General features: G+C 43.7%; 2 protein-coding genes across 3 annotated transcripts in view; both read right to left on the bottom strand.

The window, feature by feature from the left end:
- Epg5 (ectopic P-granules autophagy protein 5 homolog) overlaps positions 1-10,471 on the bottom strand; it is a 100,388-nt gene extending 89,917 nt beyond the window's left edge. For both annotated transcript variants that reach the window (XM_036204579.1, XM_036204580.1), the window contains exons 1-3: positions 10,340-10,471; positions 1,969-2,874; positions 124-367 (exon numbers count right to left, since the gene is read on the bottom strand). In XM_036204579.1, the coding sequence (XP_036060472.1) occupies positions 124-367; positions 1,969-2,874; positions 10,340-10,399 (1,210 nt within the window). In that variant the 5' untranslated portion in view covers positions 10,400-10,471. The remainder of the gene's footprint in view (positions 1-123; positions 368-1,968; positions 2,875-10,339) is intronic.
- Positions 10,472-16,867: 6,396 nt separating this feature from the next.
- The window catches only part of Pstpip2 (proline-serine-threonine phosphatase interacting protein 2), a 92,465-nt gene continuing 89,854 nt past the window's right edge, over positions 16,868-19,478 (bottom strand). Inside the window, exon 15 of the mRNA XM_036205327.1 lies at positions 16,868-18,341. The gene's annotated coding sequence lies outside the window, so the exon portion shown is untranslated. The remainder of the gene's footprint in view (positions 18,342-19,478) is intronic.

Here is a 19,478-nt window from a genome sequence, read left to right as displayed (position 1 = left end):
AGGAAAGAAAATACACAATGATGCCTTGTGAAAGCAATTAGTATCCAGTCAACTCACACAGGTTATACCCTCCATTCTGGTCCACATTTAAGGATAAGAGGAAAGCTTTCACTATTTGCCTACCTTGGTCTTGCTGATGAACTGCTAAAGATCTCAGAACAGCTGAACTATTGAGCAACGTGTAGATGTATGACTCCACTTGCAACCTCGAGAGCACGGACGTGTAAGAATGGAGGGCCAGGGTCTGGTGGAGGTGCTCGGATTTGGCATCAAAGAGCTTCTTCAGTTCTCCCAGGACATTTTCATTCAATTCTACTCTCTGGTAGTGGTGACGGCCATACACTTTCACTTGATCTGCACAGATACCCTACAAGTAGATAAAGGATGACACATGAAACCAGTCAATTTGATACAGTCAGGCAGCAGGGGTAAGACACAGGCTTCAGCACCATTTTCAAAAACTTATAACCGAATGAGGGGCCAATACTGTACATACAAAACCATACTAGCAAATGATGGCCATGTGTCAGAGAACACTGCCAATCATGAGTACATGACAAGTTCTGTAAAGGGTAACCCTATGAAGTGAGCATAGAAACAGTAACGTTTGTCCCTAAAACTCTCACAACTGGTATTTACTGCCTATACTAAGAATACCAAGGCCAATGTGCTATCCCTCAACTTCACAGTAGCCCACAACACCTCTAGATCTACCTCACTCTTAACGGCTCTGTTCAAAAGGAATCCTCCATTATAGTAATTCCTCCCACCATACTCGAGTCTGTCCTTTCATTTCCTTTTCTTGTTTTACATTTTCTTTCATGTGTATGACTGCTTTCTTTCATCTGCATGTATGGATGTGTACCAAAGGGAGGTCAGAAGAGGGCCATGGATCCTCTGGAACTGGAGTTACTAGGTTACGAGCTGCTACGTGTATGCTGGGAATCAAACCAGAGTCCTCTGCAAGAGCATCAGGTGCTCTTATTTCTCCGCTGAGCTTTTTCTCCACCCTCCCTTTCTTCTCAGTATTTCCAGATGTGTCTCTTTCCACAGAATCTACAAAAAGATACACAAGGCTCTGCACAGATGAAAGGTAGGCAGCAACTCACATGTGTCACCACTACCTCTTCCGGCTTCCCTGCAGTGCCCAACTGTCCAAAACAGCCTTCTCCTCCTTGCCATCCCTCCAGGCCCTTAGTAATGATGGCTCTGGCCTCCAGGAGGGTGTCACAGCTAGTGGACTTTCCTATTTTCTTATCATTTCTCAATCAGGACACTCTCTCCTCACTGCACATTTGTGGCATTACACCAAAATCTAATCCTAATAGTCTATGGGTTGAATTTTACATTAAGATGTGGTTTGCTGGCTTAGATTCTGTGTAGAACATATGTCTGCATATATTTGTATTTAGTTAGCTGTTAACACTGCCCGTTAGGATTCTTCATACAAAAATCCAGATTTGGGGGCTGGAGAGATGGCTCAGAGGTTAAGAGCACTGGCTGTTCTTCCAGAGGTTCTGAGTTCAATTCCCAGCAACCACATGGTGGCTCACAACCATCTCTAATGAGATCTGATGCCTTCTTCTGGCCATGCAGACACAGTACTGTAGACATAATAAATAAATAAATCTTTAAAAAAGAAATCCAGATTCCTACCTCTCTTGAAAAATCCTAAGATGCAGCAATCCAACACATCTCAATCATACAACTAACTGTCAGCTAGACATCAAGAGCTGCTGTCCCCTCTAGACTTGGCATGTGTTTCTCTGCTGACCACTATCCCACTCACCCCTTGCCTATACATCATATGCCTGCCCCTGTGGCCATCTGATCTTGTGATTCCTGGATTGATGGAGCCAGGACCAGTGTAGGTTTAACACATAGACTGAATTCCAGACAGCGCTACAGGACAGGCAGCTCAACTACCAATTCCCAAGCCCTGAAGCTTGACACACACAGTCAAAATACCTGTACAGCCATTTGTTCATCCTTAAAGTTCCACAGTCGACTCTTGGCATTTTGGCAATCAGACATCAGAGTAAGTAGCTCGGCTTCAGCCAACAGCAGTTGCTTCCTGCATCGTGAGTAGTTCAAGAGTAACTCATAAAACTCATGCCTATCCTGATGAGCAATGCTGTCAAATTCTTCTACATATGACTCAACATTTTCCAGCCATGAACCAGGCTCCAAGAGTTTGAGCTGTTCTTTAGTAAATGGTACTAGTTCTGGTTGAGACGGGAGTTCTGGGTAGAGTCGCTCACTACAGAGCAAGGGCTTCACCACCACCAAAGATGGTACTTCCACAATTTCAGCTGGCAACTCGGGATACAATTTCTTCACTCTAGGTGGCTGAGAAACTTCTTTGGCTTCATAAGAACCATGCAAGCTAGCATTCTGAAGCACCTTTGAACAACCAAGGGCTTCTTCATCTTTCCTAGTCTGGGTTTCTCTGACTTGTAAACTTGCCATTTCCTGCTGTGGTGTGCTTTCTGAAGACCCCTGTCGTAGTGTGCTTTCCTCTCCCTCGGTAACGTTCTTGGAAGGTTCAACTGTAGTTCTACCGTTGTCTCCAGGGTCAACCTTCATCTTGATTTCATCATCTCCATCATGGGCTCTGATCTCTCCCCTTTCTTTCAGGTCCTCTGTGTCTCGTATCAGGGACCCTTCATCACTTACAGTCGAGGAGCCTAGTGGGACATCAAACATATCACTTTCACTCCATCCACTGACACCTTTGTGGAGCTGGGAATCAGCTGACACCTTCAGATCATCTCCTTTGAGTTCACAAGCTAGAGACGGGATTTCCTGCTCTCTAGAAGTCTCTAGAAGGGAAACTTCATCAGAAGTCTGGGGTGCTTCATGTTTCTTCTTTTCCTAAAAGCACAGGATGAAATATAACAATAGTTGATTGTTTCAGATGAAGAGTGTTTAAACTATACATAAATATCTACAGTTTGACACAGGGGGCTCTTTCCTCAGCTCGCTAACCCACTTCCATTCTTAGGAGTGCTTTTCCCCTTCTTAATAAGCTCTCTGATTCCATTGCAGGCCCAACTTCACAGGCATCACCTGGTCTCTGTCTCTCCTGGCAGGACTGACACCTACCCTGTCCTTCAGATTCTCTGAAACTCTAATAAACTGTCCTTGAGCTTCCTTGAGTCCAGTTCTAAATTCCTTTATTAATAAGGGCCCAAGGAAGCTCCCCTGAAGACTGAAGTGCTATCCCAGCCACCACCGCTGTCAGCAATTGATACTGTGAACCAAAAACGGCCAGCAAGTTCCCATGTCTGTAGAGCATTGGTGATGTGGGCTCACATGCACCCAGGGAATCAACCTCCCCACTGCCTTTACAATATCACCCAATACAGATAGGGGTGTCCCTTTCTGCCATACTGTCTTCTTGAACTGTGACCCTACCTGAACATACTCAGAAATTTTAAAATGAAATGCATTTACAGGAATGTATCCTCCCAAAGGTGCCTCCTCTTCCCCCTGATATGACTCTGTGTAAGCTTCCTAATAAATTCAGAAGTGAACTTTCATGCCAAGGTGGGAATCTTCTGCAACTCCATTTTGATTAAAGACAGTCACCTTCCAATTACTTTGCCAACTTTAGAGAGGGAGAGAAAAAAGTACTAGAAGACATATTGTGACTACAACTATCATCACAGATAGTGAAATAAAATTTAAACAACTCAAAGGGTTATCAAGCTACTAGCATAAAAATTCATGTCTCTGGTAATTATAAGAAATTTTCTTGTTTCTTTTTAATTTATGTATATGTATGTGTCTGACCAAATGTGCACCACATACATGCAGTACCCATGGAGGCCAGAAGGGGGTACCAGATTCTTGGAACTAGAGTTAAAAGTGATTGTGAGCCCCCCAGTATGGGTGCTGTGAACAAGACCCATGTCCTCAGCAAGAGCAGCAAGGGCTCTTAACCACTGGGTCAGCCAAGCAGCCAAGCAGATTAAAAAGAATTTGTATTTATTCATTTTTTTACCTCCACACAAGTTACATACACATAAAAAAATTTTTAAATCATCCCGGGCTGGGAATATAGTTCAGTGGCAAAGTACTTCATATTCAAGAAAAAACTTGGGTTCAATCCCCAGAACAATCAAAAGATAAAAACTAAAATAAAATCATTCCAAAAAAAAAAAAAAAATCTGGAAGTGTTACAGAAATGTAAGTCAATAATGAATACAGAAGAACACACTTAACTAGAGATAAAAAGGCCAAATATGAAAGTGCAAATGAACCGCAAACTCCACTCTGTTCTCTAATAGTCAAACCCAAACTACTTGGGGCTGACCCAGGGGGTCTGTGATGACTTACAAACAATGAGAGCCTAGCACCTATGACCCGTGACCATCCTCAGGAAGAGTAAGCAACAAGATAGTGGACACTCACCTAATTACCTACTTAAACACAGAACCACACAAGTACCCATGAGACAAGTACAAGTAAATTCTTTTATTATTTTAATTTTATTAAGATTGATTTATTTTTATGTGTATGGTGTTTTGTCTATGTACTATTTATGTGCCTGATGCTGCTCCTCTGGGGCTGGAGTTACAGACTGTTGTGAGCTGTCATGTGGGTGCTGGGAATCAAACTTGGGTCCTCTACAAGAACAGCCAGTGAGTGCTATTAGATGCTGAGCTGCCAAAGTCCAGCTCCGGGTTCTGAGCCACAGGATGGAGGTGTGAAATTGGTGAAAAATGAAGAGTCTTTCAAACAGATGGTCCCAAATAGCTCGAGCTGTCTTTATTTATTTATACATGTTCCAGTATGTTCAAGCATGAGCAGTTTCAACTCATTTCTTTTTAATCACTTTCCCAGAATCATTACCATTTACCCATTTCAGTTTCTTTTCTTCTTCCTCACTTCCTTGTGGCCACTAACTGACTTCTACCCTGTATCTAAGCATCACTTTTATATTGCAAGCCAATTGATTGTATCTAGCTAGGCACATCTTATTCACGCTGTGCCCAGGCTGGCAGCAAACATGTGGTTACAATAAGGAGAGGCATTCAAGCCCTGTGATTAGTCCTTAGCAATATGATGCTCTTACATTTCTGTAGTCTGCTCTGACTATGACACCATACTTAGAATATTATTTTTCAGGTGTAAGTCCATTTCTTTTTTTTTTCTTTGAAGCTGAGGATCGAACCCAGGGCCTTGCACTTGCTAGGTAATCGCTCTCCCACTGAGCTAAATCCCCCACCCTGTAAGTCCATTTCTAATGATCTGCATATCCCTTTTATGTGAACAGCAGCTGTAATCCTATTCTTCACACATTCTCAGAACGGTAATGATTAATACCCGACTCTGAACTGCTGGGACCAAGCTTTTATTCTTTCTAGCAGTTTCTACTTGTACTTTTACTTCCAAGGAAACTAGGAGTTTTAGATCCCTTTATTGATATTTTGACATTGAAAAAAATGTCTAACCATTCATGATGCCCTGGCGCCAGAAAGATGTCAGACTTTTCATGTCCTTTATCTTTTTCTTACATGTCTTTATAAGTTTTTAATGTCATCTTTTAGGAAACTGTCTCCCAAGTTCTTAAGTTCTTAGAATATAGTTATCTCTTCTTTTTTTTTTTTAGAACAGTTAAATAAGCCAGAATCATTAACCTTAGTGATCTCTTCCTGCTTATTCAGGATGGATGCAAAGGCAGCCAGGGGCAACCAAAGGGACCGGTTTCTGTGATCAATTGCAAAGATGCTTAATTTCCTTATAGAAACTTTATTAAAATTATCAGCTTTTGTTATCCCAGTAAACTCAGCCACAATCACAACTGAGTGAACTAAGAATTACCATAGGAATAAGCATATCGAAAGTCAGAAAGGCCTGATGAAGCTCATGAGCTCCCTATGGTCAGCACAGGGTCTGCAGCATCGCCTTCACGGGTCCTTGCCAGTCGGGCAGGAGTCTCCAAAGGACCTTGCCACAAGGAGCTCCATTTATGCACTGTTCCCAGAGGCTGCAGGATGGCTTCTGCCACTGAGCCATCTCTCCAGCCCCCAGGTAGATTCTCTTAACTGCTGCACCCTGTGCTCTCTGAGGGGAACAACTGTCTCTTTCTGAGAACTTGCCTGTGTTTCTATCTACAATTTATATTTTTTCTTAAAACTTTGACATCATTTCTGGTCTTAGAAATAGTTTTACTTACTCCTGAAACTTGGGTTTGTCACAGTCAAATGCCCTGAAGTGCTGTGGTAAGGCAGAGGAGGACAAAGCTAAGTTAGAAGGACACACTACAAGCTGTCACCAACAGTTCTCTCCTGGAGATGTCCATTTCTGTCTATGCATGTGCACACGAGCATGTACATACTTCTTTCAGCAATGTGAAGATAAATGTGCAGTTATGTTTGTTCTGAAACACACCTGGGAAGTTTCTACTCCAGACTATAAGCACCATTGAGGCCTGAGGATTTTCTTTATATCCCAAATGCCTAGAATTGTTTTAGGGGAAACAATAAGTGTGCATTATGTATTCAATAATGACTGGATCTTGAGAGGCAAACAGAGGCTAAATAATATTATATAGCATTGCCCAACTTTATTCCAGTAACAATTCACGTCTAGAAGCAACAAAGGAATTACCTAGGCAATAGAGCAAGAGGAAGGACCACAGGGATGGGCAGGAAGGGTTACACAGGAAACATCTCAATCCAGCCTATCAGTTACGAGATGCTCTTATTGGTTGTTGGAATTCAGAACTTAATACAGTTTTTTGAGACAGGGTCTTATTACATAACACCAAACTAACATAGAAGTCACTATGTAGCCTAGCTGGCCCAAAACTCACAATCTTCCTTCGGTCTGCTAGGCGCTGGGATTACAGGCATGCATCATCAATCACTCTGCCTTACTACAAAATCTATTAAGTCTGCAGAGTAAATCCAGATCTAAAATTCTGTTCTTCTGAACCTAAGTTTACTAAGATGTATGAAGTCCCGATCCTCAGAGTAGGGGGAATGTTTTTACAAAGAATCACACTAATAGAATAAAAACATTATTAGGGCTAGATCTAAAGAATCCAATAGTAACTACCAGATACCGAACCACAACCTGTCATCCTGAAGTCACCTACCAGGTATTTACCCCTGAGGAATGTAGGCCAGGTACTGAGACAAATCCAGAAGCCACAGTGATCTAAACACAACAGCACATGACACTCCACTTCCTGAACTTCCAAATAAGCCTTGGAATCTGTTCACGGCTCCATAAATAGATGCTAAAACACATCACTGTAAAGTTTCAATGATGTAGGACTTTATAACCATGGCCAAACAACAGCCAGCATTAACAAATGCCTCTGCTTACCCTAAAGCAAATTTATTTCCTTAGACTGGCAAGCATGAGGGTCCTGCTGGTATCATGGACATTTTCTATTTGTTTTCTTATACTAGTTGTGAAACAAAATATTAAATTCCTCAGTGGCAAAGCTTGGGAATGTGCTTCAATGCTGGCTCTTGGTTCTGTTTTGTTTTGTTTTGTTTTGTTTTGTTTTGTTTTTTAATTCAACCAACTTTATCAGGTGACTACAGGTGTTGTGAAATGCACTGGGAACAAGAGTGATCCCTCACTCTGTGAGTTCACTGTCTCCGAGAGAAGACAGTGGCTGATAAAGTTGTTACAATCGAGAAAGGGGACTTAAAATGGGTGCACAGCATTCCTGCCAGAGGGAGCTACACAAGGGTGACAGGGGAAGTGCTGGGCAAGCGCGGCTTAAACTCAGACACCGACAGCAAGCACTAACGGGCAGAGGAAGGGAGCCTGGAAGGGTGGAAGGCAGGGACTCTAAGGCAGGAAAATACACAGATTAATACGGGTGTGACAGACACTGAGGAGGAAACCCAGGCCGGAGTCCTTAAACTGGCGCTTCCAATCTAGCCTCTGCAAAATGGGAAAGCTCTGCAACTTTTTTTTTCTTTGTTCTGTGTTTTGAGACAGGGTCTTGCTATGTATCCCTAGCTGTCCTGGAACTATGCAGACCAGGCTGGCCTTGATCTCACAGAGATCTGCTTATCTCTGCCTCCCATGCCTCCGTGGTGGCCCACGCCTTTAATCCTACACTCGGGAGGCAGAGCCAGGTGGATCTCTGCAAATTCAAGGCCAGCCTGGTCTACAGAGCGTGAGCCAAGACAGGCACCAAAACTACACAAAGAAACCCTGTCTCAAAAAACCAAAATAATAATAATAATAATAATAATAATAATAATAATAATTCAACAGGCATGGTAGTTTATACCTTTGATACTAGTATTCAAACAAAAGCAGTGGATCTCTGTGAGGTCAGGATGCTCTCTCTAGTCAATACATATGTATACATATGTATGTGTGTCTGTACATATATCAACCTAGCTTCAGTTCAGAGAATGAAAGTAAAAAGCAATGTGAATGTGAGGGCAGTTTAGCAAAAACCCTCCTCGCAAGAGCTGAGACATTGATGATGGAGAGTAATGGGAAGAACCAGATCATGCAGGAAATTCAACTCTCAGTGAACAATTACATTTAGAGGACAGGGGTAAAGTGTGTGTGAGATATCTAATTGAAGCAAATGTCTTGGAAATGAGCTTTAACAGTTGAGAAAACAAAGTACTGTATGTGTAGGTAGGAAAGCTGCCTGAAATACATTGATAAAATAGACAATTCGGTTTTCATAAGACTTAAAAGCTTAAGATTTAATTTTTAATTTAGAAATTATGAAACAAAATGAAGAAAGACTCCTCTTGACTGACTGTTTTAGGTGTCTGTAATATGCTATCTTTGACAGACAGACACATATATAAAATGATGGTTAAGCTACTGGACTGAAAGCCACGATTTCTGGCTTCCCCTGAGATAAACCATGCTAACTGCATGATTAAGACAATCATTTAACCTGTCGAGGCTCCAGCTTCATCACTTACTAGAGAAAAAAAAAACAGTCGATTGCTAGGATTTAAGATTCTGTTCTCTATAGGTAACTCATGTTATAAACTACTCTATTCCAGGCTCAAAGGGTTATGTATGGCTGGTTAACTGTTTGTTTGTTTGTTTGTTTGTTTGTTTGTGATAGTTCTTTATCAAACCAAGACACTGCAAACTTATTTTTCTTTCAATGTTTCTGACAGGGAGTGGGAAGGTGGTACACTCGGTAAAGTGTTTGCCATGGAAACATGAGGACTGGGATCCATCCCCAGAGCCCACAAGCAGATCCTAGGACATGATGTCCAACAAGCCTAAGCTAAACAGTAGTCCCCAGGTCCCAGCCAGAGACTCTGTCTCAAAAAGCAGGGGACCAGCTCCTCCTGAAGAACACTGCCCAAGACTGACGACCTCTGGGCCACACACTCACCTTACAATGTCCATCCAAACCTGCACTCATGCTCCCTCACCATACACACAGAGTTTCTGTACTTTTTAAATGGTCATAGTACCCATAAAAGGTGTGTCAAAGTAATGTTTCTCTAGGCTGAGGTAGGAGGCACAGATTCAAGTCCAGGCTGGGGCTATATAGTGAGGTCAGCTTGGGGGATATGTATATATGTATGTATGTATGTATGTATGTATGTATGTATGTGTGTGTGTATGCATACATACATACACTCTGGAGAAGGAAATTTCCTATACCACCTTCATCGTTCATTTCAATTCGTGTACATTCTGTTTTGGATAAGGCAAAGTTATCTAGATCCAGTGGCCAGGTGTGGTGGCATGTCTTTAACCTCAGCAATCCAAAGGCAGAAGCAGGTTAAAAAACACTGTTTAAACATATAGATATAAATAGGTCTGACCACTTGTCTATAAAATTTAACTTGTTCACTGCAACAAGTATATAGGAGCAAAGTCAAAAATTCAAAATGTACCTAAAAACAAGTCAATTTAAAACCACACTAACGACATGCAACAATCCAGAAAACAGAAAACTCAAACTCATCCCTACTGTGTGGGCTCTGCCCTGAGATAATTCCTGGATACTCATGCCACACTGTAAACAACCAGGTTCACAGGAAATAACACCGTCGCCCTGAATTTTGAAAACGAAGGACTGACACATCACTGCTATCCACAAACCATTCCTCCCAAGCGAAGAAAGTCCCTTCTCTGTGCATTTCCAGGGGCTGGGAATGTTCTCATGTCACAAAGGATACGATCGGAAGTCAAAGATGGGGCTAAGGAGGAAAAGGCTTTGGTGTGGGAAGTCAAGAAAATGAGCAGAAGATAAAAGCCCAGTGAGGTCAGGACTGGGAGGCGGCCAAGTGGCCCTGACAGCCGCCCGACCCCATGGCTCCGCGCGGGGAGCAGAGGGCTCGCGTGCCAGCCACAGCATCCTCACCTTGCCTTTGGTCCGGCTGGCCTTGGCCTTGGCCCGGCGGGGCTTCACCGCCTCGGCCATACACTCTGCCTCCGAGAAGTCGCCCTCTATTTCTGTCAAACTCCTGCAATTCACGCAAGCCGCCTAGTTCCGGCCTCCTGGCTGTCACATGACAGATCCTCCACCATTTGGGGAAGGGAGGCGGCAACAGGAGCCCATACGGGCTGCGACTTGGAACAAACTAGCTAGGGTCGATTTGCGCGGGGCGGGGCGGGAGGAGGCCACACCCATCCCCGCTCAGACCCCGCCCCCGATCCGCCCTAGCCCCGCCCTCTGAGCCGCGGCCTGTGCCGCCGCCGCCCGCCGCAGGGTGGCACTCAGAGCAGCCCTCTGCCTCCGCAGCTCTGTGGAGAGGTGGTCAGACTGGACCATGAAGGGCTAGAGAGAGGCCTTGGCAATCTGGCTTTGATCCCTAGATAACCGATTCCAGCCTACATCTACATTACGTTTCCGGAAAGAAACCTGATGTCCATAGAAGGGGATGATGATACTTCCATCTCCGGTGTCAAGAGTTAGTCGTGGAAGGCACCTGATAACAGCAGGCATCTCTGTATAATCGTTATTATACAAACGTATTTAAAGTATATATACTTTGCTTTTGTGTTTATTGGTAGGATCTGTCTGGAAGGTCAGCTCCTCTGATGTATCCCCAGAGACATCCAAAACAACAGCCCGCACATAGGAGATAATATCCAATGAATGGAACGAATAGATATGAGTTGTTTTGTAGGGGGGTGGGGTCTGGAGGGGTTGAGGGTGTGGAACACATGGGAGTCTATAGGATGGGGGAAAAGACTAGCTACCCACTCTGTAGAAGCCCTAAAATGAAAAATTACAGGATTATGGCATGAAAATGGTGGCACATGCCTCTAATTCCAGCAGAGGCAGGTGGATCTCTGAGTTACAGGACAGCCTGGTCTACAGAGCCAGTTCCAGGACAACAAGGACTAAACAGAGACATCCTATCCAAAACAAGGGGGAGGCGGGAGAAAATGACTTCAGAAATCAGTCTGTATGGTATCTTTCTTTTTTCCTTTTTTTTGTTTTTTGTTGTTGTTGTTGTTGTTGTTGTTGTTGTTTTGAAATAGGGTTTCTCTGTGTAGTCCTGGCTGTCTTGGAACTCACCTTATAGACCAAGCTGGTCTTGAACTAGGAGATTCACCTGCCTCTGCCTCTGAGTATTCTGATCAAAGGCATGTGCCCCTTTTCCTTGTATCTTTTTTTCTATAGGTAAATCTTTAGTGTCTTGTGTGATGTTAGGAACTGAACTTAGGGCTTTATATATGCCAAGCAAGTGTTCTACAGCTGAGCTACGTTGGCTCCTGCATGGTGGCTTATTCCTGGTCATGTAAGATGGTTTGGTGGATTGGAGTGGGGATTTGGAGGATACAGTTGTTTCGTTTCACAGTGCTAAGGACTGAACCCAGGTCAGCAGCTAGGCAAGTGCTGTGCAGTAAAGCTACATCCCCAGTTTAGTGAGACCAAAATCCTCAACGACAACAAAAGTCACCAAGCTCCCTGGAGCGTGGATGGACTTAGCAGTCCTGGCATTTGTATATACTAGTCTTTGGAGAATTGGTTCCAGGACCCACACACTGAATCACACTTCTGACACTCTACCTTCAAGAATACCAAAATGCAGATGCCCAGATCCCTTATATAAAATGACATAATATCTTATGTAACCTATGCCAATCTATCTACATATTCTGTTTTCCTTATTTTATTGGTTCATACAATTGACTGTTTATGAGATGCCATGTGACACTTTGGTTAAGGTAGACATATTTATCTAAAACTTTTCATCATTTCCCTGAGCTCAAGTCATCCTTCTGCCTCAGCTTCCTGAGTACCTGCAATTCCATGTAGCTGTCACCATTCCTGGCCACTATCCATAGCGTTTACTTGGTCATCTCCCAGTCTGGGACACCCCCACTGCCTTCCACAGTTCCTTTTGGTCTTAAAGTTCTCTGAGTGCCACCTACTACTTTTTCTGCAAAGCAGAACTAACTGTAATGATCCCTTTCCACTTCCCAAATAGTCCTCCTACTTTCGTGTGTGTGTGTGTGTGTGTGTGTGTGTGTGTGTGTGTGTGGTGTGTACACAAATATATACATGCATTATGTATATACATATGTGTGTGTATGTTCTATTTGTTGGTTTGTTTGCTTTGTTTTGAGACAGGGTTTCATTCTGTATGTAGACCAGATTGGCCTTGAACTCACAGAAATCCCACTATCTCTGCCTCCCAAGTACTGGGATTACCAGCTTGTGTCATCATACCTAGTCTGCATGTGTATAAGATAGATACAGATTAAAAATTGTTCATCAAAGAGATGGTGTTGTTCTTAATTTTTTTATAAGTAGTTTTCAAATTTACCTCTGATGGGTTGAATTGATTTTCACTGCAACTTTGAGACAGTAAAACACGTTTCACCTCAAGAGAAAAACTCCAACCAATTGAAAACAGGAGTTAGTCATTCATAAAAGGACGATAATTCTCATGTTATGGAATTGCAAATTTTAATATGAGAATGATGTAGAAGTCAGCCAGTGTCTGGAACAGGGCTTGTCATGAAAGTTCAAAGGAAAGCTACTGTGTTCCTGATGGAGGCCTGGGTGGACCTACCTTCCTGAAGGCCTCTACACAAGCCCATGTCGGGATCTCTGCTGCCCTCTGGTAGTCATTCCCCAGTAGTGACAATTTCTACAGAGGATTTTGTCAAGTACTTCCTGCACAGCACCCTGTAGGAGGCCTTATTTTATCATTCCTGATTACCACATACATGTTGTGAAATTGATGTGGGATCTGACTAACTTAAGCTAAAATTATTTCAGTGTCTTGAGTCACTCAGCATGTAAACTAAAAGTGTCCAGCTTACATACTTATTTTACCGAACTCTTGCACAGATGTGATCTCTTCCATTAAAAGACTTTTGTTTCTACAGGAAGAAAAACATACAAAAGTATTCTTCTACTAATCTCCCTTTCACAATCTTCTCCACTAAAAAAACTAGGAAAGAGGTTAGGTCACTGAATTAGTTATTTACATCCTCAAAACATCAAACATGGGACAGAGACAGCAAGTACCTCTCTCTCAATCTACCCCAGGCTGGCCTCAGACTCACTATGTAGCAAAGGCAGACCATGAACTTCTGAACCCTCCACCTTCTCATCCCAAGTGCTGACACGGAATCAAAGCCAGGGCACTCTACCAACCGTGCTCCAAATCCAGCTCTCTATGCCCCACCCCATCTCTCTCACTAGACACAGTTTTATGAAGCCCAATTTGACCTTGAACTTCCTTAGTAGATGAGACTGGCCTAGAACTACTGATCTTCCTGCCTCAGCCTCCCAAATGCCGGCATTACAAGCAACAGCCACCACACTCGGCTAGCACTTACATTTCTGAGTGTGTAGTACCTAATCCAACTACTCTGCCTCAGAGCCAGCTTCGGCCACATGCATGACAGGCTGGATGTGTCAGGAAAATAAGGCAAACTGAGACCCACCCTCGACTGATGACATTGGGAGTTGGCATATAAGCACAACTGTGAGCTAAATTGTGTCCCCTCCCCAAACTCTAACATTGAAGTCCAAACCCCCAGGACCTCAGAATGAGACTTTGGAGATGGTGCCTTTAGAAAGGTGATTGAGATAAAATGAGATTCTAAGAATGAATCTTCAGTACAACGGTTGTCCTTACAGCAGCAGCAGGAGGAGGAGGAGGAGGAGGAGGCAGGCAGGCAGGCATAGAAGAAAAACACCGAGAAGAGAACAGAGAAAAGAAGACGTCAACAATTCAAGGAGAAAGGCCCACCGTGCACCCTTCCATGACAGTGAACCAGTCTGAACCTTGCTTTCTGTCTTCCGGTCCTAGGACTGTGACAGGACCTCTTGTTTAAGTCACCCAGTTTATAGTCCTTCGGGATTCCAACTTTCTAGTCCAAACACCCAGCACTATCACTGCGGTCAGACTAACTCAGCTCTGTCTTTGTGATGTTTTCCAGTTTCCTTCAGGGAATTAAAGCCCAGTCTCCCACAATGGCAACTGACTTAACAGCACACTTCCAAGGGTGTGTATGTGTGTGTGTGTGTGTGTACAGGGGCACAATTATGTGCACAGAGCTCAGAGGGCAGCTTTCAGGAATCAATTCTTTCCTTTGACATAAGTTCCAAGGGTCAAATTCGAGTCCTGGGACTGGCTTGGCAAGCACCCTTCCAGACTCAAGCAGCTCCGCAGCCATTTAAAGCACACTCCTTATCCATTTCCTTTTCATCCCTATTCCACTTCCTCTTCTACCGCTGTCTTGTGTACTCACTTCCTAACCACACTGTGTGATCTCAAATCTTTCTCTTCGGATCTCCTTCCAGGTGACTTCAAGCTAAGACAGCCAACACCAGAAATGGTCCTTGAAGGTGTCAGGACAGGATCTTACTGTTGCTCCCACCCAGCCAGAAGACGAGGTTCTCGAGGAGAATGGTGTTGTCTGAGCTGCAGCCTCACCATCACATAGGCCTCCCCTGTACCATCAGGGAGGAATTCAGGTAAAAGAGCTTATGCAGCATCGTTAGCATGTAAAAACATGGGACTAGCATCATTCTAAGGATCGCAGTGTAAGCTGGCTGTAACCAGCTGCTGTCCCTATACTGATGGAAATCAGGAGCTGGAGAATGACGGAGGAGCCAGAAAGCTGCTGTAGCAACATTTAAAGACATGAACAAAACCCAATGAAGAAATGCATTTTGTAAGAGCATAAAGTCAATAGGAATATGAAAAGAAATCATGTCACTTCTACACTGCTTAACTTTCTTCAGATCCCATGAGTCCTACATCAGGCCGGCCCGTCAGCTATCCATTATGCAGTGGAAATGGTGCATTCTGCCTGTGTGTGGTGGCACTTACCTGTAACCTCAGCTCCCTGGAGGCAGAGGCAGGAAGATCCTGTGTTCAAGGTCAGCCTCAGATACACAGCAAGAACCTGCTTCCCAAAGTGAGGGTTGGGAGGCAGGCAAAAAAATGGAGAAAGCAAAATGGTGCATTCTGATTCTCGAAGGCTTGGTTACATTACTTCACCTGGTGAGGCACACATGTCAATCATCGTCCTTTCTTGGATCTATGCCTCTCTACCTTACATTTGTAGTCTCATAAAAGATTCCTTCAGCCCAGCTGACAGAGAAGGGGAAAAAGCTCAGGCATGGTTCAAGAGCAGCTCAGCTCTGCATGCCTTGTTTATGTGGATGTGGCCTGCTGCCACTCCGCAAAACTCAAGAGTGACTTAAACAGGGATGAAGAGAAGGACTTCCGGTAGATACTATGTCCATCAATCCAGCTGGTCACCAACACACGGTGAGGGGAGACGCAACCCAAGGCCAATGATGCATGGACCCATGGACCAGACAGGGAAGAAGGTTTGAAGATTGAAGGCAGAGAGCTAGGGAAGAAGTGAATGGGTGGGCTTATGCAAATAAGCAACAAAATGTGCTTCCTACTGCCTACAAGGGAATAGCCACCTCTACTGCAGGGGAGATGCAGAACTGAGTGACTAGGATAACTCATCCGGTAGACTGCACTACACTCTGTCCCGGGCCACCCCAGTGCTTCCACACTAGACCCATCACCAGAAAGGCTGTTCTGAAATAGAAATGAGACTATACAACGACCCTCCACGGACCCCCTGTGATCTCCTGCTGATTATCTGTTCTGGGGCTGAACTCTAGATCTGTTACCATCCCTCCATGAATTTAAAACATCAAACCTCTTCCACTTTGGAGGAGGTAACAGCTTCTCCCTGCCAGGACTGACTCCAAAGACAGGTTTGCCCTTTAGCCGGTTTATAGAATGCCTGATATGTCATACGAAATTCCATTTATCATTACCTTAGACTAGCATTTCTCAAGTTATTTTTTTCATTATCAACCCCCTAAGGACTCTTTTAGACACTTCACTAATCTCCATTCTCATGAAAAGTTAATCCAACGGGCATATTGTGTCTTTGATTAGATGCTATGGGTGTGCTTTAGACCTATGAGAGAAGAGGGGAGAGGTTGAGGACTGCAGAGATGGCTCAGTGGGTAAAGTATAGTGGGCAAGCGTGAGGACCTGGGTTCTGATCCTTAAAACTCCCATAAAAGCCAGATGTGGTGAGGCACAACTGGAATCCTAGGGCTTCTACATTGTGAGAAGTGAGGACAAGAAAATCCCCCAAAAGCTCCAAAGCCAGCTAGCCTGCCATATACAGTAGCAAGGAACAGAAGACCCGTGTCAAACAAGACAGAAGGCAATGAGCATCACTCCAGGTGATCCTCTGACCTCCACACATGCATAGTGGCAGGAGCCTGAACACACACACACACACACACGCACGCACGCACGCACGCACGCACGCACGTGTGTCGAAGGAGCATGTAAAGCTCAAAAGAGATGTGTGTTTAGCACAAGAATACAAATTAAATCCCAAATCATCAGGAACTTTTATTTTACTTCATGTCAAGCAGGAAAAAAAAAGCAATAAAATATTAAAATATTATTCTACACTCATGAAACACGTTTACATCAATTATGCTGATTGATAGAAAACATCAGTCATTGAGGACTTGCCAACAATAAATAATATACTTAAAAACAGAATTTCCTATGTGCAATAGACAATTTCCTGAGGCTTTCCAGTTTGGGGAAGTCAGTGGACCTTTGCAAACCTGAGTTTCTCAAAAGGATGCCCAACTGGTGCAAATTTCCTGTCAAGACAAGCAGCTGCCACAGCTGGGAGCATCTTATACTGAAAGAGGGGAAATCATCCATCTTTTTATGGGGGGAGGGGTTGAGATGGGCTCTCACTATGTCCCCAGGCCAATCTCAGACTCAGTCTTCCTGTCTCAGCCTCCCGCATGCTGTGATTACAGGCTGGCACCACCATGCCCAGCTTTCAATCTTATTCTAATCAATTTGTCCAAATTCCCGGGAACACTGCTGTATGAAGGAAAGGAATTGTTTGTCATCTACAGTGACACAGGCGTTTATGACATGTCCAATAAGAAGCCGTGCTAACGGGCTTTGTCACAACTGAAGTGTTCCACTTTTTCAGGTGTGAATACAACATAGGCGGTGCATGATCTTCCTGCCGTGTGTGCGTACTACAGCATGTGTGTGGAGGCTAAAGTGCACACCCGTCAGTCACGGCTGTGTGCGTGCTACAGCACGCGTGTGGAGGCCTTCCGCCCTTATGTGAGCTTCAGCGACGGAACTCAGGACCTCGGACTTGCCCAAGCACCTTTACTCGCTGATCCAACTTGCCAGCCCTTCTTTAGCTTGAGCACGAGTATGGCAGCCTCACGAAGGGCTAGAAGAATAGCCTGGTGCTGTAGAACAAACTTATCGTCTAGGTCTGGTTCAGTCTCTTCTCACTGGCTGCCTGAATTGTAAGGAAACTGATCTCACCCTGCTGCGTCTGTCTTATTTCCCCATCTGTAAAATGAGCAAGTCCGATCGGACATGGTTAAGTCCTTCAGCCGAAAACAACGGCGATTTTAAATACTGCACCGCTGAGAGAGGCCGTCGCTGTTTTCACGCCCTGGCTTCTCACCGCCCCAGGAGCATCTTCGGGAGCTCACGCCATCTTCTGCAGCCCTGCCTGCTCAAGCCGACACTCAGAATCCAGATCCAGAGCAGCCTTGCTTTCCAGACAGGAAACAACACTCATATCCTTAGTAACTAACCAGGAAATAATAATTCTTCCTTCTGGGGCAGTATGTAAACTTTCGGAGAAAAACAAAAAAGAACTCTGCAGACCTCTACTTGGCTAGGTTGAGTCAAATGTCTACTGTAAATTTAAAATATCAAAACATTTTCCACAAGGGTTCACATCGGAAGTCTTCATGATTGACACGATTTGGTTACGGATTGTGCTGCTCTCGGGGCCTCTTTTCACGTCACAGAAGCAGTAACTGAGGAAAGCTTTCTTTTCTGAAAGAAAATAGCAAAGGCATTTCATCTGAATGACCTACCTGTTCATGTCAACTTAGGAGTGTGTTTGGTCAAGGAAACAAATGGTGAGGAGAGAGCCATGGTCACCACAGAAGTTCTTCATGGTAATAACACGGGCACTGATATTTTTGATACACACATTTTTTAAATTCAAAAAAATCACAATCTGTCTTTATTAAGCATGTTAGAATTAAAAACAGGAATAGCAGCTAAAATTAACAACTATTGAACAAGTTATTAATGCTTAAGGTCTCCTATGAAATTTCAACCCCTAAGGTACAATATCAAATAGATAAATAGTGTAATGCATGGCCTAACGGAATTAACTAAACTGGGTTCCTTTCCTTAAAATTCCCCGGAACTGAGGCTGGAGAGATGACCCAGTGGGTAAGGGCACTTGCTGCTCTTCTAGAAGGCCTAAATTCAATTCTCAGCACCTGTCTCAGGTGGCTCACAGCTTCAGCAGATCCAACACCCTCTCCTGGACTCTGCAGGAAACTACACGAAGAAGAAAGGGGGCAGGGGCGGGGTGAGCGAGCTTTTTAAATGCTCTGAAATTCAGCCAATTATATATGAACATGTTGAGCTCCTATTCATTAAGCCGATGCAGACATTAAAATTACACAGAATGTATAGGCCTAAGCATCTTGCATTCACACGTCAGATCCCTGGCCCCTGGGGAACTAGAGTTCTATATCAAATGCTAGTCTTAAGCCTGTAGCATATATGCTTTATCCAGATAAGAGCAAGAAACAAAATGAAAATATGTATCTTATATCGATAATACACACATATAGGTATTATATAATGTGTATATTTCATAAGCTCTTGGGACTGCCAATGCTTTGTCCCACAGCCGTCATTTGTACCATGGTCCAGAGAGCAGATCTGTCTGATGAGTGATTCACTTACCATGTCCCTGCTTTTCTCTAACAGGGCTCTGAGAAAGAGGCAGTCTTCGGAAGAAGCAATTATGACAGGCTATAAAGACTATTTATATCATATTATATGTCTACCTAGCCAGAGAACAGGAAATTTTATGTCTTCAGTTTCTATCTCTTTTTATAGCAAACTTACATCTAAAACATATTTACGAAGTAATTTAAGGTCTTCTAT

Source organism: Onychomys torridus, chromosome 13 (assembly GCF_903995425.1).
Source record: "Onychomys torridus chromosome 13, mOncTor1.1, whole genome shotgun sequence".
Classification (NCBI taxonomy): Eukaryota; Metazoa; Chordata; class Mammalia; order Rodentia; family Cricetidae; genus Onychomys; species Onychomys torridus.
The sequence above is the reverse complement of the archived record's forward strand: the minus strand, read 5'-3'. Positions and strand labels throughout refer to the sequence as shown.